Source organism: Papilio xuthus, unplaced genomic scaffold (assembly GCF_000836235.2).
Source record: "Papilio xuthus unplaced genomic scaffold, Pxut_1.1 DF826961.1, whole genome shotgun sequence".
Taxonomy (NCBI): Eukaryota; Metazoa; Arthropoda; class Insecta; order Lepidoptera; family Papilionidae; genus Papilio; species Papilio xuthus.
Window position 1 is genome coordinate 246,432 of NW_013531688.1, and position 27,094 is coordinate 273,525.

General features: G+C 39.2%; 1 protein-coding gene and 1 long non-coding RNA gene across 6 annotated transcripts in view; one reads left to right on the top strand and one right to left on the bottom strand.

The window, feature by feature from the left end:
• Positions 1-27,094, top strand: part of hth (Meis homeobox homothorax) — a 210,078-nt gene that overhangs the window by 39,869 nt on the left and 143,115 nt on the right. For all 5 annotated transcript variants that reach the window (XM_013315320.1, XM_013315323.1, XM_013315321.1 and 2 more), the window contains exon 6: positions 19,592-19,718. In XM_013315320.1, coding sequence (XP_013170774.1) covers positions 19,592-19,718 — 127 coding nt within the window. The remainder of the gene's footprint in view (positions 1-19,591; positions 19,719-27,094) is intronic.
• Positions 8,651-26,430, bottom strand: LOC106120115 (uncharacterized). The gene is made up of 3 exons (XR_001227987.1): positions 26,339-26,430; positions 26,174-26,274; positions 8,651-8,756 (listed from the first exon to the last, which is right to left on the bottom strand). It is a non-coding gene; the product is annotated as an uncharacterized LOC106120115 (long non-coding RNA).

The window sequence follows — 27,094 nt, forward strand, 5'->3', positions numbered from 1 at the left end:
GTCTCAGATTTTATTGTTAGGAAGATATCAAATCAAGCTTCTTGGTTACAGAGTAATGGAAATTTTGTCAAATGTATTCTACTCACACGACGCCATGTGCATCTACAAAACATCTGCTGCATAACATCTTGTAAACAGTTCAAGACGCTGATGAAATTACGGCAAAATATATTAAAACAATCATTATATAGAAAGATAAACCTTACCATATAGGCATTTAGATCCGAGATAAAGTGGACTGAATTCAACAAGTTGCATACAAATACTGGATTAAAAATTGCAATTCTAAGGGTTCCAGCAATCCAGCAACGTGCGCGAGGTGTGATAGTAGACGGAGACACATTTGCTATGGATCTAGGAGCGTCGCTATCTGTTGGTCAAGTGGTTGGCAGATAGCTATCTGGGCTGGATGCGCGGCACGCAGCGGAGTCGTAAACCAGATACATAATGCATGCGTCGTCCGAAACGCTTTTGGCACATTGACATGCGCGGGCGCAGGATTAACTCGACAATTAGTTGTAACAGGACTGCGCACCTCGCCTTGGCTTACAATGATGCTTGGAAACATTGCCACAATGATTTATTCAATGTTAAAGTATCGTTCTCTGTTGATGATTTTGCAACGACTACAAAAGGTTTTGTTGAATTTCCAAATCTTGATCCAATTTCGGTTCTCAGTCAGGTCTTTCTACCTTTTATGATTTTAAGTTTGTTTGTGACTACTTATTTAGTTTCATTTAAATATTGTCTATATTTAGCCGGCGCATGTGATCTGTGCGGGGTGCGGGGTGTGCGGGGTGTGCGGGCAGGGCGCAGGCAGCGCGGCCGGTCGCCGGGCGGGCGCCGCGCTGCGCCGCGCCGCGAGCGCGTAATTCAAAATGCAAATATTGTGCCCTTATAATACATTTAGTATTCAACCGACGGCGATGCAGGCCGCGCTCTACGCCTCTCGCCGGTTTTACTGGAGAATCATGTAAAAATACACCATTTTTATTCTGCACGCACATGTGCGATTGGCGGTTCCCATGCCTCTAATTTTCGCTGATCCATGTAAATTCAGATATTTGCCGGTAGAAACGATGCCCGAGTCTAGATAATTTTATGTGCTTTGCACAAGACACAGTACACACAAACACACACACACTGCCATACCTGCCTCACGTCGCCTATAACGACTATTACTAGATAGAATCTCCACAGTAAAATCGAAAACTTTTTTATTTAATCAATCGAAGTGTATATGAACCCCTCATATTTAAATGTACTATCATAGTCTGAATTAATAAATAGAAATGTTTTAGTGACAGTCAGCCGTCGCGTCGCCGTCAGTGAACTTGTCATTAGTAGAATCAGGGCGAGCAGTCGTTATCTCCTACGTACCATCTACATATAAAAAATAAATGTTGTCATAAAATTGTCGTGCGATCACTCTCCAGTCTAATGAGCTCGTCCGTATTTTTATGTGACGAGGAGAACGTATGACGCGCGACGTTATGACAGTAACGTCACGGCTCTGGAGATGCGCGCGAGGACGGCGCGGGGATGGCGCGGCAGCGGCGCGGTGTTGCCGATGTATCATACCGCTACACTCAGCATGTTTACGAGATAGCTACTTCCCTGCGACGCTCGTTTCTATAAAAAGGCGCTTCGTTAGCGATCCCCCCGCGCACTCGCCGCCGCGCCGCGCCGCGCCGGCTATATTTATCCGGGAACGAACCCGGGACGTCGCACGTGTGTTCACTTAGCACTCGGTAACTTGAATAAAGTCTCCTTAAAGTAGTCTCGCTTTTTGTTTACATTTCGAGACGTAAGTTTTTAATTTTAACTCGCAGAAGGAGTCGCACGGGGCAGGCGGGGGGCATCGGGCGGGGGGCGCCGGGAAACTCACCGGGCGCAAGAACCCGCTGCGGCGGCGATTCGGGAAAAAATCGATGTATTCATTCGATCATTGTATCGAAGGTCAATCGAGATATAAAATTAAAAAGTATAAACGAGCGAGCGCGAGCGGGATCGCCATTATTAAATTTCAAATATTACGGCGCTTGGCGGATTACAATTTCAAATGTGCAGCAGCGGCCAGCGCGGCGGGGGCCGAGGCCGTTGCTTGGCTGCTGCCCCTCGGCCCCTGCCCCGGCCGGGCACCGCTAGCCGAGAGACTTGACTTACACTAAATATTTCAACAATGTAAGCTGTTATAACAATATGTCAAATCCTGAAATAAAAATTCCGAAAAACGACTCACCTTATATAATACAAGCAATGACATTAATTAACCAATACATCAAAAGTAGAATATCAAAACTAACCGGAATCTTATTATATTAATAACGTTTTGTTAGAAAACACAACTATGATTTAATCTAAAAGTAATTGTACAAATTGAGAAGGAAGCAAACAATAACAATACGATTTCAATTACAAGAGTTTGATGAGTCGCGTTATTTGGAACAAAAACAAGTTGAATACATTCCTTTCATGGCAGTAGTGTCAGTCACACGTGGCGTCGCAGACTAGTTGCCTTACATATTAACCTTCATTTGTCAAAGACTATACGAAATATGATGATATTCAAAATCTGTTTTATCTATAGTATTCTGAGAGTTTACATTCATCTTCCTTTAAGTAAAATGAAAAGGTCAGATACTGTTAAGTGAATATGACTTTATTTCGTTATTGAAGATTTCCTACAATGTGTTTAATTCACCATGATGATAGATGATTCACCATTCTTGATGTGGTTTCAACAAAGGTGACAAGCTCTCCGGCTGTTGGAGCAACGCTAGCTCTCGTGAAAGTCATTAAGAAAGTGTAAATACGTCGGCTATAAAAGGCGACACATTCTGTCCGTCTTTATTATCAGACTCCACTTATTTTTAACCTACATCATAAACGAGTGATTTATTCGTCTGGTGAGCGCGCGAGCTGACTCACGCAGCATTTTTTATAATGCCCACAATAACACGTTCCATCTTATTGGGGAGAAAAGAAATGCATTTTTCTTCATGACCATGAATAACTTTCTGTTATCCAACAAACTATAAAGTTACTGATATTGATTCTGATTTTAAATCATCTTGCTCTAGGTCTGGGTGTTACTTCGCCTTTAGAAACAAACAGTTTCGAAGTAAGACTGTAGAGATACTAACGCGATTGTTTTACAAGCGATATTGTAAAGGAAAAAGAAAAGATACATCTTCCAATTGGCCTTTTACATAACGTAGGCACTGTACAGTCGGGTATGGTACATTTGTCAGCGGTGTCGCGCAAAGGACAAGATTCAAATCCACTCGAAAGCTCAATTTGCTCGGTTCGCAATAGTTTTGTTTGGAGCGGGGCGCGATATCTTCCCAACTATCTCGCAAATAATTCACTTGCGCTGCCCTGCGCTCACGCACACACTGACTCGCAAAACCGATGACAATTGTAAATGTAACCGTAATTACACACTCGTAGGGTTGGAATTAGATTGAATTGGCATCAGGTTAGGCCGTTCTCGTCCACTGCGCGAAGGAATCCGAGCTTGAAGATGACCGCGCGACGATTTTGAAAATACGAGCAGTGAAATCCGAAAGCCAGATAGCTTTTTGCCGCCGCTCAGAGCGCTGGCCGCTTTTAATTATTGCGCTTGCTAATTAGGTGGCAGGGGTCCGCGCGATGCTCGCAACATGAACCATTAAAACTGAGGAGATGGAATATTTTGTGTAGTCATTTATGTAAATGTAGTTGTATTCCATGCAATTGGAATTTCAAGCCAGGCGACCTCACATTACGCGACAAGAGTAAGAGCTTATGCGTAAAAACATATCGCTTATCGCACTGGCATTGCCTTCAATTGTTTTTAGGTTGCTTAACTGCTGCTCTTCTGTTATTAACCTAAATCAGCTGTATATAGATTCTTACATATGCTACTGTTTTTGTCAGAGTATAATAATTGTACGGGCCCAGTGTTATCAAGCAGCAAACAGCGCGCTTCGGTCCAGTGGCACGTTTTATGACTTGTTTGAAGCGCTAACTGCGTAAAAACAGTTCGCTCCGTCGGTGTGTGAATTTGGCGACTTTTTCCTTCGCCGTATTAAGTTGCAGTCCGCTTATCCCGGCCGGTGCTTCATCACCAGACGAGGTTTTTCCCTCTTAGATATCCAATAATCGATTGTGATGAGAATGTAAAAACCGTTTCGACAGCACTAATAAAAGTCCCTGGATGTTTCTAGATTTTTATTGTCGTCCTTTGTTTTATGATTTGTATAAATTATGAGTTTTGAGTCATTTAAAAATGCGCTAAAGTAGTTTATTGCAAGTGTTAATATAATGCTTCTAATTTAACATGAGAACTAATCACAATATGGAAAATGCATTTTATGATACTCAATATTCGTTAAGGTTTACGTAAGCAAACTTAAAGTGGGAGAGAAGCGACTGCTTTGTCGTTACTTTAATGAACGTATCGGTTGCGGAGTCGTGTTACTTCTGCTGCCTCGTTAGCTAGGCATTCCCCGCTCCCTCCACCGACACCCCCGGGCCCATCATACCTCCCTCGTACCTTCAACATCGACGCTTTTGTGTCCCAATGCTCATGTATCAACTGCATTGTCCTTTTTGCACTTAATTACATTGTAAATATTGACGTGGGTTAGTAGCGTCATAGAAAGGAACACGTCATTCCTATCCGACAAGTTCATTAACCTCATGCGAAAAACAAAAGACTGTCGTTGACATTCAAACACACACACACACACAATGATGTCTGTCATTTGAGTACATATGACAGCTTCCGAAGTGACTGGTATTCGATGAATCGACGAGACACGAAGCAGAAGACACGCGACAGGAAATAACACCACTCGACGAGTGAATGACGCAGGTGACCGGGAGCACGAGCTTCATTCAGTCGGCGAGTGAATGAGTGAGCGACACAGGTGACGTCGGGCGGGCGACAATTTGTCAGTGCGGAGGCCGCCACCACCCCGTCAGTCAGCGGGCGCCGGAGTCCGAGGAATGGGCCCCGATGACGGCCCGCGAGATATATTCGAGCGACACCCGTCGATTAGGCCTCCTGCCAACCCGCCACAGCGCCGTAGCGACGCACCGAGTTGAACGTACCGTCCGATTTCAATTGTTTTCTTAAACGGCCATCAATTTAGTTACATCGAACGCAAATCGAATTCATATACTTTACTAAACAGAAATTTGGTTTAGATTGCCTAGGCCGTGTTTTTCACATCATGCTTACCGATTCGATCGCGTTAATAAACTGTAACAATCGAAAGTTAACGCAATAGAGTTTGTGAATCTATCTAGTTAAAAAAGCTGTCGATAGTATTTTGTGTATATTATACCTCAAGTAGTGAGGCAATGAAACCAGCTCTGGCCGCTCTGAGTGTAGTGGGCTTAGCTTGTATTGCCGTTGTTGTTGTTCTTGACATTTGTTGCGGGGAGTCGGAGGTCGCGCGGACCGGGCCGCGGCCGCCATTAGCCCGGCTAATTGCGACACATCCCCTGGCATCGAGAGCCACATCTTGGCACAACTTGGCAGCGACGCTGCGCATTCTGGGTCACAGGCGCACGCGATGGCAAATTCAATTCTGTTTTTGACTGATTAAAGTCCGTATTGTGATCATCGATCGAAGAGAAAACACGCAATTGTGTCGGTAAACAAGTTTTAAAGAGTAAATATGTTTTTTGTTGAGATCTCGTTGTTTTCGGTCGTCGACATAAATTCTCTTGAAATACAACTTTCCAAAAATATATATTTTGATTGATTTACAGACAAACAATCCATACGGTTTATTATTTTGTTTATTGTTCATTAAGATAACAGATATACTGTAGTGACATCTGCAAGGTGTTACAGGTGATATGACGTTGGCATAATAACGATGTATCCTTTTATCTCTTCAATATTGCAATATTGTACTCAATTGGTAACGCATGAAATATCTTTGACTCGTCTGCAAAATTGGAAGTAAGTGTAAAATTGGGATAACAGATATAATCCAGTAAAGTAATCCAAGACTCGATGCATCTCCAGTTCATCACTCACACTGGAATGTTAATAAAGCTGAATACATTAGCGGCTTCAAATCTAATTCTATCGTCGGAGATAATCGCTTTTTATTATTAAGAAGAATCGATATTACAATCGGAAAGCTGGTCCCGGGGGGACAGAGCGGGCGGGAGGGGAGAGAGGGTAGACAATGGCCGCGGGCGCGCGGTTGATTTAAGACCTCGTTATGAGGCTCGTAATGAGTTGCGCGCGCGCCGCGTCATTTGCATCGGCCGGATCATGTGCCGCCATTTTTAAATTAAAGAATTCCTCAATGATTTGTTCAGCTCGGAGCCAACACTCTTTTGCTTTTCTAATTAATATATAGCCAGAAGCATTGTTATTGCTCTCTCTCTCTTTCTCTTATGTTCCCTCATCACTGATCGATTTGATTTATTTATTTATGCATCCGTTCTTTTTAATATTTTAGTTAGTTACAATCAATGAATACATACATGTATAAGGAAACTGTTGTAGACATACTTATCTTCATTTCAAAAGAGAAACAAAACACATTTTTGATGCATTATTCTGAAGGAAGAAAAGATCTGAGGATATTACAAACAAAGTAGTTATTTAAAAATATGGTCAAACACAAAACCGCTACATAATTCTCAGTAAATTATTTGAAAATGATTCAGTTTAAGTTTAGAAAATAGTGTTGAAATATAATACTTTACAAATAGAAAAGAAAGCGGACAGTCGATCCTCAGGAACACGAGTATGTGAAACTAACCAACTCCGGTTGCGAGGAGTTCCCGAGGGATCTATTCTGGCGACCCTCTCGCCTACGAACTCGAAAATATATTTTTTCCTCGTCTCCCGCCTCTAAGTGAGGTATTTATAGAAACAGCCGGCGAACGCTTTGATTCCTCTTAGTTGCATCATTAGTTTAAATATAAATTATTTGACTACGACTCGAAACATTCATATTTGAGAGGACTGTTTGGTGCTACTTGTTCTCAAGTACTTACAAATTATTCGTCATATTTTCGTCAAAACAAATGAATATAATTCACATTACATTTGTTAGATTTAATAATTAGTAATAATAACAAATCTTATTACAACAAACGGGTCTCTTAACAAAAATTCATTAAGGAAGCATCATTAATTTCATGCCATTTCTCTCATTCTGCACAAAAACAAACAAATCCTACAATTACATTGAACGAATTACATTTGTTTTGCCTTTGAAGCGATTAAAAATCATCTCTATTACCACGACATAACGTCTTCGGTAGCTGTACTCAGTAAAGGAATGTCTCCTTATTTTGCTCCAGCAGCAAAATATTTGATGAATGCTTAGGGATTTGCGAAACAGAACTTTATGTCAATAGAATTAAGACGTCTTGTTAATGCATTATAGTTTGCAAGTTGGCGCTCGTCCCCATGCTAGATGTTACCAAAATTCTCAAGATATTGAAAGATTAGCCGTGGGTTGGTGCAGGATGTCCCCATAAATAATACATCGGTAGGGGAACCGTGATGGATTGTCTGTCTGTCTATCCGCATTCTATTAGTCGGAATTCTTAAAGGGTGGCTCCCGGGGTGGCTCGCGGTAAGCGCGACTACCAATGTTAGCTTTGCCGGATATACTTCGCGTTCATTAATTCCATCTTTCTTGTTTACGCCCATTTCTCCTTCAATAAACACTTTATTCAGTCATTATTAAAATTGTTTTAAAAATAAATTCTATTTTGTTTTTTTCTTTCCACATGATCTTTACTATTTTAAACATTCTTAGGTAAATCTAACGCATTTTAATTCTATTAGGAAACATTCTTTATTGGTAAAAATAATTACATTTATGATTCCCGAGCCTGGACGCGGGGTGAGGGGAGCGGGGGTGTGTGGGGGGGGCCTCAGGTGATAGCGCCGTAATTAATGTAGTGACAGATAAGCGATCTTGTAAAAAATCGTGTGACCGATAACAGCCCCATTGAAGACGCGGCGTCGAAAATATCTTAAGATAGCAATGAAATTTACGCCGTCTTGTTTTCTTTGAGCTAAAGCGAATGTAAAGGATACGATTCTCAGTTAGTTAAAGATAATTCAATATGAAGCTAAATGAATATATATTATAGGATAGACGGTCTTCAACAATCTGAAATAAAAATATAAGTTTAGAACAGCAATTTGTCATAATTTTAAAACAGTTTTGTGAATTTTTGACATAAAATAACAAATAAAATCAATTGAACACCACTCTAAAAGTAATATCGGTGGTAGACAAAATATACTTTGATAAGTTGAAGAAAGTCAGGCAGACAGGCAGGGAGCGGGTGACAGGCGCGACTCCTGTCACCTACTGACAGTTATTAATTTACATTCCGAAGGCGACAAAAGAATCGGAAATAAATAAAAGATACAAGCGGACTCGCCGAAAATTGTCAGATCCCCGGCCGGCCGTCAGACCGTCACCTGCTTGTGTCAGATTGATTTCTGTTGGAGATTGTCTCTTTAGACAAACTTTGTCTTGCCAACTTTTTCTTTCATCTTAAAAGTATTTTCAGATAATTTCAGATTCTCATTTAATTTACATCTATGTATATTTAAAGATAAAATCTTGTGTATTACATATCACTAAGTATATTTGTTCTTTACGATTGTTTCTTCGCGCCTCAGTTCTGGTACAGTTTCATTTCCATTCCCGTCTCTCAATTCTTTCTCATTATCTTACATCTAAAATGTCTCGTCTCGTGTTCTTAACCTGCCGAACAAATTACAAGCGTTAGCGATTGCATTGATGTATTGATGCTTGTTAGATATTTGGCACAGTTGTAGAACATAGACTGGAAGAATTCATAGGCATACATACGCATACTAAGTTTTATTTAATTTCCCGCCGACAGATTATCGGGCGACAGCTAATATTTTATACATAGTCGAAATTGTGCTTGCAATGGTGAAATTTATTTTTATTGAATTACTTTAATTGTGTTTAAATGTTAAATTTGAGTGTAATTATAATAAAACATCTATCACAATCAAATATAAACCATTTATTTATGATAAAAGTCAACAGAAATAGTCGAGAATCTTTATATTATAAGGATTAAGAATTGTGTTAATAAATTCGCTTGTGACTTGCACCACACGTTAAAACAAAACTTGTGCCGATATCAAGTTTTTATTATTGAAAGTATTTATATTATTTCACTTTGTCTCCTTTCACTTTTTAGGAAAGTTTGTGCGGTTTAATACACTTAGGGCGAGGCGAGGCGAGGCGAGGCGACGTGCTCGCTCCTACCGTCTTTGTTTCAATCATCTCTTTGCAAACTTCCCCAGATATTGAACAAACTTTATTTTTATATGTTTAACTCTGTTTTGCTTTTACGCGACAACCTCTTTGTATATCTCCTTGTAACTTATATTTATTTATATTGTTTTAAAGATTCGCACATTTGTTAGATTTTGTTTTGATGTGCGACGTTTTAGGAGTTTTGTTTCTTGACTATTGGAAATATTTTTATGAAAATGTTTGCTGAAAGTAATATAATGATTAACGCGTTAATTTTTTATCTATGGCCACATTTAAAAGGCCTTTACACGTTATATTGTGAATTCTTTATACCTAAACAAATGAAAGACGTATTCCTTATTGTAAACACTTTGGCAATCGTTCAAAGGTGTCATTGACCCGTTGATACTGTGTCTGTCTGTGTGTCTGTAGCACTTAACATAACCTTTAAATGTCAATGTTTTTATGGAAGCGGGCAATTTGCGCGGCGTCGCATTTGCATAATCACCAGCACGCCTCGGATTGATACCAATCGAGTGCATCTCCGCGCTGACTAAATGACTCTCCTCAACTTACTGCCTTCCCAGAATAGGTACTATAATGTACACAGGCTTAAACGAATAACTTAGTATACCTACGTAAGAAGTAAGGACAAACATACAATTTATATTTTTATATACGAATATATTGAAGTCATGTTATATGTCTTGAATTTCGAATCAGAGAACAACCGTTGATAATTTTATACATTTCGAAATTTGGATAAATTGTTAGTTACCTTAAAGGTACTATAACTGGCAACGTTTGCTAAACCGTTTACCGTTCTTATATTGCATTCATTCGTATTCAATGGCAGGTTTGTATGGTGTATGAAGCAGCGCGTGCAACCCGACACCTCTCATAGATTTCGCCTTTTGTCTCGCCCTCCGCCCTCGCTTAGACCCTGCCTACCCTCTTTGGTAACGGTAAAGAGTTCCTCCATTGTGCGGTGAACGAATACAGCTTTGGCTTTCATTTCGCAGTTTTAAATTACTATTTACCGTTCAATAGCATCGATTGTAATTAGACCAAGTTTGTATTCGAGGGGTTTATTATTTATGGGATTAAGTTTTATGTATATTGAACTTCGATACGCTTTTCATAAGTACAATTCTTTTTACTTTACATGTCTAAGAATAATTGTTTTAAAGAAATTGGTCTGGCAGACACAATAGATTGTGGTAACCATTTATCTAGGCCAGGATGTATTCACAGTTTCTAAGTCGTGTAGCTGTAGTTAATAAGAAAGGTTCACAGGCGAGGTGTTAGTGACCGCACCTCTTGTTGACACGACGGTGGTTGTCCAAACAGCGCTCCGCACCCCGCTCCCCGCCCCCGCAGCCTAGGCGTGACGTCAGGCTGACAGGCGACAGGAGTAATCTCACGGGCGCATTGTCGAACCCGCTACCCGGCCGCCGGCAATCGGCAAATAATGACCGCGCCACTCCACCGCGCCGTGTTTTCCTTTGTAATCATCCCCTCGGCGCGCTCCCCTAATGATTTTTCCTCTTATTTGTTTTTGTGCAGTAATTGTTGTTTGGTTTTCCTGTAAATTGCTCGCGGTTGTAAATAAGGATTAATAAAGAAGGTTTAGGCGAGGGCGAGCGCGGCTGAGCGCGTTGCGGCGCCTGTGTCGGTCAGATAAATGCGGAATGTTTGCCGCTCGCACTAGCAGCCTGCAGTACCACGCATTGCTACAAAACCCGACCGTCAGACTCGATTACGAGCCACTGCGTTTTGTGCTGATTGTCGATATGCTTAAACTACTTTAACAATTGCATTTAGCTTCGTCTTTCCATGCTATGGTATGCTTGTAATAACGATGAGTCAACTGTTGTTAAGTGATTATGTATTCATGTATATTTAACACTTACACATAAGACAACTACATATGAGATGTTTAAATATTTACATAATATTGATTGTTAAAATATTAAATTATATCAATCAATTAAATTTAAATTATAAAGTTTTATTTGAATAAATAAACAATATCGATGTTCCTAAGCGTGATGTGAATGAAAGAGAAATATGACCGTTAGAAAGCGCTGCGTAAGTCTTACCACAATCCGGCTGATCCTTACAATGTGTACCAGAATCAAAGATGTTGAAAATTTCAATATGAATGCCGGAGCAGCGGGCGCGGCCCCGACACGTGTTCCCCGGCTTAACTGCACTTACAATTAAGCTTTAAGCTCCGGTTAATTAAGCCGAGGCCGCATTGTCGCGAAACCCTTTAAGCCGCCCACAAAGAGAGCTCCGTAAAAAGCCCATTGAGTCCCGTCGTCGCCGCGCTCTATTGACGGACGCGACTACTTTTAATATGTGCTCCGGCGTTTTGTTCTTGGATTCAGTAAATAGTCCTCGCCGCAGTCCGCTGCGAGCTGGTTTCCGCTCCTGCCACAACTACGCCAGCTAAAACGTCCGCTGGAGGGAAGCCAAGCTTTTTACTGTTCACCAATAAACTGTTATTCTCTAAATTGAGTACTCTATTGATATAGCTTTCATTCATCGTGAGATAGTTTCTTGGTGTTCGATTTTATTGTTATTTCCAATACTCATGACTATTATTTGATTGTTATTTTACTGTTCAACTAAATTATAAATTTGATGACACTTCCAGAAATATATATATCATAAATTGTAATGACTGATGTGAAATATGTTTATTAGAATTATTCAATATTGTTTTGACATCCATTAGACTCACTGCAGTGTAAAATTGCGGAAACTGAAATCTCTGGAAGTGAGAATAGTCAGCACAGATTGTAAGTAATTAAGCGTCCCTTAGCTAATAGCGTCACCCGCAATCCGCAGACGATCTCATTTAAATAACAACACAATAAAAATAGTATTAAAGATTCAATTAGACGTCGCCGGAAACCCTGTAGGAAGCGCCCGGCGAGCGCTTGACCGTGCGTTACGGTTCCTGAATTATTTATACCCTCCCGTTCCGTTACATCGCATTACTAATGATGTGTGTTAGCCATCGTATGCATATCTACTTTAAGTTTGAATTAATAGTCAGGCGCAATGTCAGTCTGCGCCGCGTCTGAAACTCCAACACTTCTACTAACTTATTAAGCATTTGCACTAGCGACCAACGTCTCTACGTGCCTTGCAAGTTGCAGACTTAGTTAACGTATTAAAAATTATTCATATGTAAACTAAGACAATGCTACAAGCTTGTCTATGACACGACTCTTTACTGTTTGCACGAGTTATAGTCAATTTGACACCAATAATAGTTATGAACGATAAAAAAGCACCGGGTGGTGCTCGGATTCATTTATGACTGGAAAAACGCAGTCAGACAAATAGAAGGAATGAATCGGGCGCAACAATCCTTCCCCGTAGGACGCCGCGGGACGCCGCAGGACGCCGCGCCGCGTCCTATAGAATGCGTTTAGTTAACGAGAGCTTTGCTGCACTTTTTGCGGCGTCCTCTCCTCGCGCGTCCGCTCTGTCACACCATTACACCTTTACTAATAATTATTTACTTTGTAATTTATTCAACCCTTAATTATATTCATGTTAGTGACATTTAAAGCTCTTTTTCAGTCCCAACTGTTTGTTTTTAAAATAAAGAAAATCCTTGTGAGTAATTGACTCTCAAATCGAGTATTTGCTTAGGGAACCCTTTAGTAAATGTCAAAAACATACTTTACAAATCTTTAAAACAACAAACAAAGCAAACAGTCGAGGGCATTTTGATTAAATGCATCAAATAAAAATCAATTGGAGTACATACAAGTCATTCATACGCAGAGAGCGTAAAACAATATACGGGGAGCCGTCAAAAGCAGGCCCAATATGTTTTCTTTCACACGTCCTCCCCCGGGCCGCCGGGGACGCCGGGCGGTGGCTGGCGGCTGGCGGCTGGCGGGCGGCGGGCGAAGGGTTGCCGCGGCTCTGGTTACCACACAATGGCATCGCGGCGACCCTCCGCTGTTGTTATTACAACACAATTATTCTTGATTAGCTATTGAATGTTTGTCCTAATTTTTTTTTCTCTGGTCGACGCTTAGTTTCACATTGTTATATTGTTATTATTATACGTGGATAGTTATCCCGCTTGTTGTAGATTATGTACATCATCGGGAAGAGTACAGGAACCGACTTTGTTGTTCGAAGAACGACATTCCCAAGACTTGAATTCATCATTAAATACCTAAAAAAAATAATTAAAACCGTATCGGCTAGTTATTTCAACGTTCAATTTATGATATTTGTTGCCTGATCTTATCATGAATTTATTTAAAAGCATTTAAGACATTTACTCTTAAGTTTTAATTTCGACTTATCTTATTTATAGAAACCAAGTAACCGAACCTTTTTAGACAGTGCTGCACTTAGCATTTAAAAGTTGTTTAAATCTCTAGATTTGTCTTCGTTCTAGTGCGTTGTCAGATTCTAGAATACTTTGCGAAATTAAAATCGAATTTCCATGTAAGCGGAGTGTATCTGGACGCGGGGAGCTCGGGAGAACGGCGGGAAAATTAATATTGTCTTATTTAATATGCAAATAGTGTAGCCTTATCTTGCGTTGTCCGGTCCGTTCAATCAAGGTGTCCTTTACCCGCTATCTGCGAGATCTCATCCCCCGCCCGCGGCCCGCGCAGCCGCCCCGCGCGCCCGCACCGGCCGACACTCTTATCATTTGGAAAATCTTTACCATCGACTAGTATCTGCTCGGTTGATCGTGAATTTTTAACTTTATGCTCGTTAAGTCGACGTGTATTAGGTTTCGTAATTACATTTTCTAAACTTTAATTAAATGTTTTGTAATTAGTTTGGAAACGAATAGAACTTGCGTCTTACAAACTCTACCTTATGTCATTTATTTTGTAGAAGATAAATATTCTTATTATTTGGTACAATACATGAAGTACTCTTAAGAAATAAATATCTTGATTTTAATAAACAATAACAGCAAGTTACTATAGTGTACATTATCTGATACTACGGCGAGGTCGCGTTAAAACGCTTTACGTGTTCTCAGAAGATGTATACTACACTGATTCTGTGAACATTGCAACATTAAAATTGGCAAACTTAAACTCGAGTGTGCACTCCAAACCCCAATGATGTTATCTCGAATAATTTCTTAGTAACTTGACAAAACGTCGAACGAAATTCACCAAATTCCCTACAAGAGCAATGCGGCCGAGCACGATGAGAATTGGGCCATAGTGACGGATTCCGACGAAAAAAATAACAAACACTTCACATCCCGATACGCGAAAACACTTGATAGATAACCGACTACCTAAAACGAGGTCGCGGAACTAGCGAATTTAGCCGCTACTCCCTTGTGATAAGAGTTAAATAGAATATAATAAAAACGTCACGTACGATTTGTTTAAATGTCGACTTTCCCATGAGGTCGTCGACCCGCAGGCGCCTCGGACCTCGTTATAATTATGATCACGGATCACCGTAAAACCGCACCCATATCACGGTTATAGATTAAGGGACAATAAAATTCGACCTTGACTAGCCGCGACCATTATGTTTACGTACATATTGAATACTGTCTGTCTGTCACAATTTATTTACTCACAAATAAAGTTACAACTTTTAATTCTCTATTTAAATTTACATCAAATCATTAGTTATGAACGCGTATTACTTGTAAAATATTTGAATTACAAAGAAATGCAAAATGAACATCAAAAAACATAAAAACACTTAAAGTCATTCAGAACATATGTGAAACGTGTATCAATAACAAATCATACAAAGAAACTTTCAAATTTAAGACAAAAAAAAACATTAAACTGCTCAAAATATCCAGTAATTCTTACTATAGACAAATACTAAGTAAGACTTCCTGTACTTAGTGTAGGGGAATGAGTACTAAGTAGTGTTAGTGTGATGACGCGCACGGCCGGGCGTCGCGACTTATGTCACACCGCGTCACGTACCAACAGCTAATTGTCCGCATTATTTATGTATGCTTATAATAAAATCCGGTGTTACTGTCCGTCTGTCAGTGATTAGATTTTGTAATGATATATCATATTCAAATAGATACAAGTTATATTGTTTATGTTGTTAAGTTTTAAAACTTTATAAGTAGCATATATGTTCTTCCAGACTATGTTCTACATCTATGTCAAAATTCTTCAATATTCATTGAGCCGTTCCGAAGATACCTTCAAACAAACATCCATCCAAACATTCGCATTTATAATATTAGTAAGATTTTGATACAAACTTGAGTCTTAAACAAGCTGCTTGAGTTATTCTAAATCATCTTGTTCATTCAGTTGTTTACAAATAATATTTTATTATTTTTAATAAAAAAAACCACGGCAAAGACTATACTAGGCTAAATATACGAAGGAACATGGATGACCTTTAAAAGCACCGGTCGCATTTGTTTGTTTCTCGGAAGGAGAAAAACAAAAGAAACGCTACATTAAGACATATGACCTCTCAAGATGACACGAAAGTAAACTCTCATTTGGAGAATTAATGGTAATGGAAAAGTCGAGTTGCTGCCCCTCCGCCCCCCGCCCCTGCCCCGCGTGCCCCCGTCCCGCAGCCCTGGGGGTTGGTCAGTCGCGACAGGGGATGCTTTGCACCGCGTCTCCGATAATTCTGCTATCTTTAAAATGTATGTCTTATTGTTTTCTTCATTCGAATTTTAAAGACGTGGAAAAGTTTACGACAATTCTAAATTTGAAATTAAAAGTAATGTAAACTCTCTCTTGAGTATTTTTTTTTATTTCGGCTCATTAACTAATCTCCATCTATCATAACTATCAAATTATACAGTAACACAATAATCGCATCTAATCTCCCTCGATGTCAATCTGAGGGCGTGTCCCGTGACGTGTTGGATGACGTGTCGTGTGACGTGGGAGGCTGTTCCCACGTCATCCGACACCGCGCACGCGCCGCGGCCGGCACGAGCACGACAGTCAGCCTGCATGTCACGTGATCGCGGATAATTAGGCGATAAGTGCATTGCTTTTGTGCATGCACTCCGATCTTAAGGTGTCAGATGTTTTGGCAAACAATTGAGGCATAGTTAGTTAAAGTCTCTAAGTTTTTTATGAGCAATCTGTTTAGTTGCGACAGCCACTATGATAGTTAAGGTTGACTTTCTGAAAGTCAATTCGGAATTAACGAGACACGTTATTAATACCTATTATAAATGTGAATGTTTAGATGGATTAGCGTTTGTTAGAAGATATCTTCAGGACACGCTCAACTGATCTCGATTAAATTTGGTATGAATGTAGAACATAGTCTGGAAGAACATATAAGCTACAAATTAAATTTCCTTTTTAATTCGCGGACGAAGTCGCGGGCTTAGCTGTTAGTACATAAAGTCAATTAATTAATAATAGATGTCAATAATTACAATCAAATCTCATAAGTTTTAATATAACAATTATTTAAGGGCCGCTATCAACACGAGCTAGTTTCAATCATTTGATTCGTGCATGAGTCACTTTATGACATCACGCAGTTCAATGAACATTTCTCATCATTTAAGGTCTCATCTCGCTGCATTGTTACTCGGGTGACGAGACATTAAATATAAAAACACGAAACTCGTTCTCGCGCGATCGCAAAAAAACTTTCACCCGAAAAACGGTGCCACTCCCCTTCCAGGAATCGAACCCACGACCCAACATACAATGTAGTCGTACTCGTAACTCGCAGTACCGAATTACCAATAGTGGACCTGACCCCGCCTTGTAATGATGCGGCCATCGCTGTATCGCCGCGACACCTACACTGATCAGGTATCAAAGTGTAAAACCACTATTTAAAAAGAGTTTCAACTTGTTAAAAGTAGTATATCTTACTTCTTACTAATATTATAAATGTTTAGATGGATGGATGTTTATTTGTATGTATCTCCAGAACGGCTGTAAGGATCTCACTGAAATGTGGCATAGACATGGAGCTTTGTCTTTAAGAGCACATAGGCTACTAGTTGTTTTTTATATCCCGCGCGACGGGGTCGCGGACGGCAACTAGTAAAAATATACATATTCTGTAGAAACTACACACCTGACAACAAAAACGGACATATCGCGTGTCGATATCGTCACAGCGAGAACATATTTATTGATAAATAATTATAAGGAAAGGTGTTTTTGCTATTCGTTACTCGTTATCGTTAACCAAATGCCGGCGTTTTCGCTAACGACGCCAAATTACCGGCCCCAGTGACGTGTGTAAACAAAATTATAACAATAAAAGGGGCCTCGTAATGATGAGAGTCGGGAATAAGTCATTTTTGATTCTCGCATATGGTGTGAATGCGGCCCATTAGCGCCGACACTTCCGCTACAATACGCTCTCAAAAAACAAACTGTTAAACACATTTGTGCTAAAAGTTCACTTAATTAATAAAACCATTCCAGCCATCACTTCGATATCAATTATTCATAAACTACGCGCATACTCTAACTTTTTATAACCTATACATGGTTTGTCTATGAGACATGCTTTGTTCCTTTCTTACCTCAACCAATATCTTCTGATCGACCTTTCCTGTCTCACTTAGCCTTAGAATTTAAAGTAACAAACAAGTAATACTTAACTATTGAAGAAAATGTTATACAAGCTGTACTAATCAAACTGGAGTGAGCTAGTATAACAAGTCACGCTATAAAAATACTGCAATTATGTTACCTGTAGATCTCGGGAGCATCTGTTCGATATTCAAATTGAGACAGAGCTGAGGAGTATCAGCCGTGGCCGTGTAATTGAAAGTGTCGGGCGAGTCCGACATCTGCTCCTCGTCCCCCTACCCTGCCCTTCCCTCCCCTGCCACAGCGGTACTCCTCTTTAACGATTATTGGAATTGCCAGCGAAGCAGCGCGTGTTCTATTTCCGCGGCGTCTCACACACATTTTGCATCGTTACAATTTCCGACTCATGAGGGTGAATACTTTTGCGGTCCACATAATGTAACATTTACTCTTTTAATTTAGTGATAAAAATATTTAATGTGGTTTGATTTTTCATGATGCAACCAAAGATATCGGATTATATGAGGCAGTCTCTGTAGCGCGTGCAGCGCTGTAATCACCGAAAAAACAGCGCTTTAATTGCTCACTAATCGTGAAATTGAGTGTAAGCGCTAATGATCGTTAGGTGTTGCGTGGTGGTCGAGGATTGCGCATTTCACATAATTGACTTTTGGTGTTCTTAATTGAAACATAAAGATTCAAGTCTTAGAAGTTGATCTTACATCTAAGAAACTTATTAACATTTACATACGTTCTGTATATTTTGCTAATATTAAACAGACATTCTAAAAGACTCTCAAGTTTACTATCTAGGAATTACACATAGTATGACCGAGGTAACTGGACATCAACTGTGAAGAAAGCGACTTCACGCGTTACGCAACGCGCAGGCAACTTTATTATTATGTATGCCAATAAAGGTGCAGTCGGACAAACCTACGTCGCCAGTGGTCTGATCTGTGATTGTATATCTAGCCATCACATCGCTCCAGCCGAGCTAAATGACAAACTTAATGCACTTTCGCAAGCTGGATAGACTTCCTCGAGCGATCGCCGATACGCAACCATTTCCTGATTTCACTTGGCCTATTACCAACCGACGAGGACCGTAAACTTTACTAACACCCATGGTTGCCATCATATCAAAACAAACAACATATTTGACTAAAACAATAATTTGCTATTCACAATTTTTAACACTGGTTATGATTACATTAACAAGAGTTTTTTGCCGAAATTTTGGGTAAATTTGTTAAAACTGGTAACCCTGATGCGCCGGCGCATAGTAATGAGCAGTTGGCGTGTGCTCCAGCTCATTAGCCGCGCTCCTGGCTCTGCTCCGTGTGTAAAATACCAACTCGCCTCTACTTTCGTCCATTCATAATGTTACGGCCGCGCCGTCGACCGTTACGAAGCAACCTCGGAATGTTTACAGCATTAGGAATGGCGCAGGAGCGCGCTATGCCTGTCACATGTGTGACTCTATTTGCGTATCAGATTGGGTTAACACGTTCACTTTGAATAAAATTGTTGGTGTAACCGCAGTACATATAAGTTCAAAGGATTCTCTGCGGCTTATACCATTATAACAGTTTATTTATATTTAACAATATTATTTGTAAAATAAGAACTTGTGACTGCAACGGGGATATTATCAAGTTTGTCATGTCCATCTCTGCGCTAACCTGACCTAAGTGATAAAATGATTGTTTAATATATGTGCTGCGTGATCTTTTGTTTATTAGTCTGTGTTATTTTGCGCAGAGGCCGCCCTCATCGTCGCTCTCGTACGGCGGTGCTGCGACGGACGACGTGCGGTCGCCGGGCTCGGGAGGCACGCCGGGCCCGCTCGGACAGCCCCCTCCGCAGACCCTCGACGCCACGGATCCAGGTAACCCACTGCTTCATTCTATACACTCACCTCACACAATACTTATACCATGCTACAATAACTATACCATGATAAGAATAACGTATTAGAAGTACTCATAATTCAGAGAATGGTTAGGGGCTTGACTCCGCTTAAGATCTTATAACTTATCCCATCATAATCTTACGTAATAAAAAATAGCTTTCGATGAACTTAACTACAAGTGTAGTAGTGTCATCAGCCGCCAATCAATAACACGAGGCTCGTCGACAAGACATTCAGTAATTAAAAGGGCAGAGGTCGCGATGCGCGCCTATTTAACGTCTCAAGTCGGCCTGTTTGCGCCCCCGCCCGGCAATTAACATGTCCACACGCCGATCTAGATCCGACGCGACGCGTCAACACCCTTCAAGAGCCAATTCAAAACTGACAGCGATACATCGTCGACTTACAATCGGGTCTCACCTTTCTTCGTTGAGAAAAAATGGAGAGACACACGAGCCGCGCTGTCAGGATCACTCGGCGCGTCGCTCGCCGCCTCGTGGCTCGAGCGATTGTCATCCGTCTCTCGCATGCACGTAAATGACCGATGGGTGTTCATTGAAAGACGTTAAGACGTTTGGAGCCCGCGGGCGCGCACAATACACATTGAAATGAGCCAGCCGGCGCTGCCGCCGCCGCTGCGCCGGCGTGACGCATATCGACACACAACATCACCACGCGATTATCATCAATCCGCGGGCCTCGTAATTTGTGTGGGATTACATTGTGTATTATTCAAATGGTGGGCCATTGACTCACAACTAAGTAATTCTAAGAATATGACGTCGGCGCGGATTACTGATTGCTGCGTAGAATAAATTTATTTAGATTTTTTCATAATAAAAACAAAAAGTAATAGGTTAGGACAACTTTAAATTAGCAGTTTTATTTATGGCGAATAGAATACTAACATCTTCATAATAAAACTAACATTGAAGTACTATTTTACCATTTCCTATCTATTTCACCGCGACCATACAAGAAAACAGTAATGTAAACTCTATCTGTGCATACCGGCCAGCGGCTATCTGTTTAAAAATGACAGCCAGTCATTGTGAACGTTGAAAATGTTATGGAAAAAATCAAACGAATAAAGGTGTGATTTCACAAAAGACGCAATCACAAACGCGGCTTTTGACAGCTGTCAAAAATGGGTAGCGCGTTGGCGCGAAAACTAACAAAGCATCAGCGATCGGTGTTGCCATTTTTTTCCAGCATTTCCACGTAGTTTTTCGTTGAAAAAATTATGCTTTCGAAACAGGTTTGTGTAATTGTTTGGTTTGTCGCACTTCGTCGCCGGCCATTGTGAAATGAACGAAATTGAATTTTGGCGAACTGCGTTACACCATTTGCACATAATTGTTACAATTTAATTATTCCTCTATCCTGACGTACGAAGACTCGCTAATTTTTAATCTAAAACTTTTTAAGCCTAGCGATTGCTTTTTTTTCTAAAAAACAAAACTAAAATAAATTTTTAAGTTAAATAGAAACTTTTATATTTAACATTTCTTGAATTCCATTTAATCTATTTACAATGTAAATGATGTCCACATTCGTTTATTTTTAAATGCAACATTGGCCAATGAAGTACAGATGCGCAATGATAATATGAGTTTTTTTACTTCACAGGTTAAATGGTTTGTAATTGCCAGTCCTTTTTTTATTCAATATAGAAAACGTTTTAATTGATCGAGTATAGTTTTTTTTAAATTATTAACTCCCTCACGTTAATGACACTTGCATTTATATTCAATGGAATATTTATGCAAGTATCTGGATCTTTATTTCTTACTTGATAGCTGCTGATTTGATCCTATCTTTGCGTTTTATTTTTATTAGTTAATAAATGTTCTTTAGTAGAATATGTTAGTAAATACTTTAAACATATAAATGCTAACATTGTACCATAAAAACTATAACAATGTGTTAGTATAGATAATGCAAATATCTAAAATACTAAACTATTCAAATAGCCCAGACTATATTTTGGTATGCAAGTTGCTCTCTTGCTGTGAATTCCGAGTAGAAACCATTCACCTTACCTTTGTCTAGTTTAGGACAATTGATGTATTATTTTCAATGTCGCTAAGAGACAGAGAGGCAGACGTAAATAAATTTACACACGTAATTATAAATCGGAGACGGGGCGTCGCCCGCCGCGCCCACCGCGCCCCCTGTACGCCGTATGCCCACCGCAAGGCCCCCGCACTGCTGCCGTAAAGGGCTAACTCGACGCCGTGAATTATTCAAAATTCAAAATTTCCCTATAATTCAATCAGTCCCTCCCGTCCTCCCGGGGGAGGGGGTCGCGGCGATTATTTGCGAATTTAATATTAATTAACCGGCGCGCGCTCCGGCGCCGCAGTAATTGCGTTTTTCAATTATAACTGACAATTATGCGATGAAATTCGGATGAGACGAGATGATTCCGCTAATTGCTGATCGCGCAGACCTTATTTAAAATTCACGAAAGCGCGCAATCGCCTTTGTTGCTGTTAAGTGCAATGCCATCAATATTTAATACCTTATATGCGTACCTAATTATAACCAGGCAGTTACATGAAAATGTTCATATCAAGCATACTGTAAATTATTATCAATTCAACTATGTATTTTCATCTTTCAACGTTCAATTTAGTATCTTTTATTTAAGAAAATAAAGTTGGTCATATTTAAAAGCTGCTAAATTCAGTCAGCTCACTGATCATGAAAGTTCTTCAAAAAGTTCTCAGTAATCTATTATCGAACGTAAAACCTAACTTAATGATAACCTGATACTTGTATAATTGTCAATAGAAATGTAACTGTAATAAGACGATGTAATTTTATTTCGTTAGCATATTACGACGGGGAGGCGGCGAGTGGTTATAAATAAAATTATCGTCCCCGAGTATCCGATGGTGTCCGAGTCGATTTTCGTCATAATTCCCCCAAAGAGGCGCAGCTCGTTGTGCATTCAGCTCGCGGATAGTGACCGGTGCCCGCTGCCCGCTGGCCGCAGATGTGTCTTGAATTCTCTAGCCTCATCCGGGTCTAACGCACTCGCATAATCTAATCTAGACATCTTTAGATCATTGAATACGATCAAAGGTACGAAATCTTATAAAATTGTAATAACCATTTATGGAATTGCTCCAAGAATATGGATCGATGGATGGATGTTTGTTAGGAGTTCTAGACAATATTAGTTAGAATCGTTTGCCGCGAATGATGTGCTTTCGTTACAAAGTCCAGTGTCAGAATGATTAGTGAAGGAACACAAAAGTCGACATTTTAGTAAGGCTAGTGTTGCGCCTATCGATGAAATTTGACATAGATGTAGAACACAGTCTTGAAGAATACATGAGGCTAATTTATTTTTTAATTCGGTACGGACGCAGTTGCGGACAACAGCTAGTAAGTAATGTATAAATAGATCTGAGGTAAATTTAAATAAAACTGCAATTTAAACCTTGATAAATGTTTATAAATATTATGATAATTCTAAGACATGACAATATTTTAACTATAATTATGACAAACATTATGTATATGACACGTGTCATTTGTGCAACGGATTCGTTCAGTTATATAGAAATTACGTCTTAAGTGTAGTCTTCGTGTAAACTTTATTATTTATTTATCTTTATCTTTTATTATTAAGTGTTTCTAAGAAAATATAATGATTCAAAGTATGATGCGGTTAGGTAAAATTAATAGTTACGTTGTCTTCATATCAAAAGATTGATGTCTGTCTAGAAGTTACCTTGTAATAGTTCATGATCATATTGTCTTAAGTGCTGTTAGAAATCTAACTTGTGTTTTAATGTTAACTAGCTGTTGCCCGCGACTCCGCCTGCATGGAATTAAAATGAACTTAATAAGTAGCCTATGTTTTCTTCCAGACTATATTCTACATTTATTGCACATTTCAACGATTTCCGGTTAGCCATTCTGGAGATACCTTCAAACAAACATCCATCCAAACAGTCGCATTTATGATGGTTTTCATTGCAGAAACACTAACTAGCATGGACACATGTTTAATATACAACTATCAAAAATTGAAATAACATGTTTTTGTACATGTGTTTCGACAGTGGAAATTCACAGAAAACATTACTCAAAATTAACATTACAATTCAGTTTTCTTCAATATCATCTCAAGTTCAGTTATTTGTTTGAGTTTATTATTCTGTTATTTGTGTAGTTTCGTTATTTTAGTCAAGGTTTGGATTTACTTAAGTCAAATTTGAAAGAATTTTCATTCGTTTCACTTTGGACTTGTTTGCAAACTATGATATCTATGTAACATATAATTTTACATATGATAACTAGTTATTTACTAGTTACTAAACAGTAAAGTAGACTATTTTAAACAGTAGACCGTAAAACTTATGAAACCGAACATTAATTGTTCGCCACGCCATGCTGCGCGCTCCGCTCACTAACTGATGGAACGAAACGCGGCAATTGATTAGTTACTCGCACGCTTGTCTGTCGCGTTACTTTTAATTTTATGTATTTTTACACTGAATTGTTTTGATTAATTCATTTGTTTATTCACACTTGATTTAGTACAAAAGTATCGTAATTGTTAATGAGTTTAGTATGTATAGTTGTGTTATCATTTAGACCACTTGTTAATAACTTAAAAAAGAGACGATGAGTGAAAAGAGACGTCTGATAATCGATACATTTTGATACAATGAGATGTTTGTCAGAGGAATTATTATGACAAAGTGTTGCGCCTACGTTCATATTAAAGTATACGGGACTTTGAAAGCTTTTGATACTTTATAAGTTTTTATAGGGCATTGTAAATGGTGAGATGATTGTAACTTTAATGCGATCAATCACTTCCAGTAACATATAGCGCTCTCCGCGACCTCTGGGGGCGCTCCGGTGCATCAATATTTCAGTCACAAAATTGAAAATGACCAGGGAGCCAGCGCTATTACATAACTCGACGGAGTATCGAAAACGATAAAATATTAACCGGCAACGATTTCCCGGCGTTTTTCCTTCGAGGCCGGCGCTTACACCGCATCGGTGTGCACCTCACGTGCGGCCGCCACTCACACCGATCACTCTTATCATAAAACTGTTGTTAATAATTCATGCGGGAAGGAGACGCGGCTAGCGGGTCGAGTGAGCAAGCTACACCAGAGTGGGATTATTAAATTCTGTGAATGCTCACTTTGTATCTAATATCGGAAGGTATTTAATATTAGATTAGGCGAGGGCGCGGCGCCCTCGGGGCGTGGTCCTCGCGCTGGGCTCACGGCGCCTTCGTCAGGACTCCAGGGACATGATTGGTTGCTGTCGACCTACTCATTTAGAAATTGATCGCACGATGTTGGGTTAGGTTGTTAGCACATCGTATTTGTACGTCACTAGAATTTGATTGAAGTGTATCAGAAAAAGATTCAATAAAACAAATGTAATTCGACTTATTTATGTTAAAATTATCTAAAGCAATTAATCTTAATTGTCAATTTTATGACGAATTTATATTTTATCAAAGATCATTAAAATTTTAACGTGTTGATGTTGACATATTATCATAGTTAAAATATTTAAACGCTGTTTTTATTTCACACATTAATCAGAACACGTAATAAGATCAAAGTAGTCCGCCTTTGATTCTCACCGCGATGTTATTTCAATGACTTAACGTAACATCAAACATCAAGTCAAGTACACATCCATCAATAATTATATTTACAACAAATTCGTTCTCTTTATACACAACCATGTTAAATGGCGCGCAAGAGAACGCAAGACGTAATAAATAAAAAGCGAGATGTCGACAAAGCGGCGACCCATCCGCGTCGCTTCATACAAATAAATAAAAGAATTAGATCCCATACGAGCACAAAGAAATTGTAATACAGGGTGACACGGTATTGTTCAACCCTTTCCAATTTTTTTTGCATCCAACCGTAGTAATTGTCGGGATAACAGCGTGATTGTCTGTTTGTTTGGGGACAGAGTTAGAACTATTGAAGGCATTTGTAAAATTTCGACTGAGAGGTTTTTGTAAACGTTTAAATAATACTAGTTTGAATTATTCCAATTTAATACAATAAATACGACACAATAGATTAAAAGTTTACAATTTTAAAGTCAAAAGTAGTTTTTACTAAACTTTCATATACAATGTGCTCCTCCTATATATGCTAAGACCATAAATAGACAAAAATCTATGTATAAAACATATTCATGTCATTGGCAAAACAAAGAAAATAATATGTTTTAAAAGATGATGTCTCAGAAACCCACGGTTTTAAATTGATGACATGGTTCCTCTGATTTCTATGCACTTTTACAACTAATGATACATTTGTAAAAATTAGTGTACGATCCTGTCACTTTTGATGACAAGCACTTTTGTCGTTTCAACTTACAAAAGTTTTTATCACACCATCCTTAAGGCTATTGGTATTTACCTTGTTTGTCGGCACGTTCCATCGTAAAGAAACCTGTCATCTTGCTCGTTATATTTTCTGATGAGAAAATCGTTCACAAACCCTACATTAGCGCGGACATTCTGCAACAACCGTAACACCTAAACATATTCTCAAGTTATAAAAACATATTAGTATCTCTCAAACCTGCTATTTATCCAAATGTATAATTCCACGCCGAATGCGCCTCACTTTTTTTATTTTATTATTCATATTCCATCAAAAAGGGTGAGAATTACAATTGACGTACAAAAAGCTGTCAGAATGACAAAGTGATTCGTCATACGAGTGACAGCTGCTCGTGCGAGCGGGACGGCATGCGCCGCTGGAGAGAGATGCACTATCTCGACAATTAGAAGGTTGCGTGTACGCAAGTTTTGCTTCCCCTGGCTTTTTAATATGTATATTTATTTAATCCCGTTTTAAAGCATCGGATAACATTTATCATAAACATTTGAATAAAGGGATTTCTAATGTTATTTGTTAGTATAGTTTATGCTTAAATAGCTCCAATAGGTAGACAAAAGTAGTAGGCTAGACGAAAGAGAAATTAGTTTATTCATTTTAAAAATTAGTTTCTTGTTATCAGTAAAAATTAAAATAAAGGAGAATCATTTAACTTATTCATGACCTCAGGGTGGATGAATCAAAACATTGGAAATGATTTTTGATATTAATAAAAAAAAACTGGATATAAAGCAGAATTATTCTTTTTAAATTGGTTTTACTTTTTTGAATATTTAACCGCCGGAATACTGTCAACCGATTTGCTTCTATTGTATAAGATATAGTATAGGATTCTTCGCACGCGTCTAACAAACATAATTACATACAAAATTTACCATTCAACTCATTAAGCAAGCTACTGTAAGCTAACTACTTGAATGTCCATTAACGACCAGT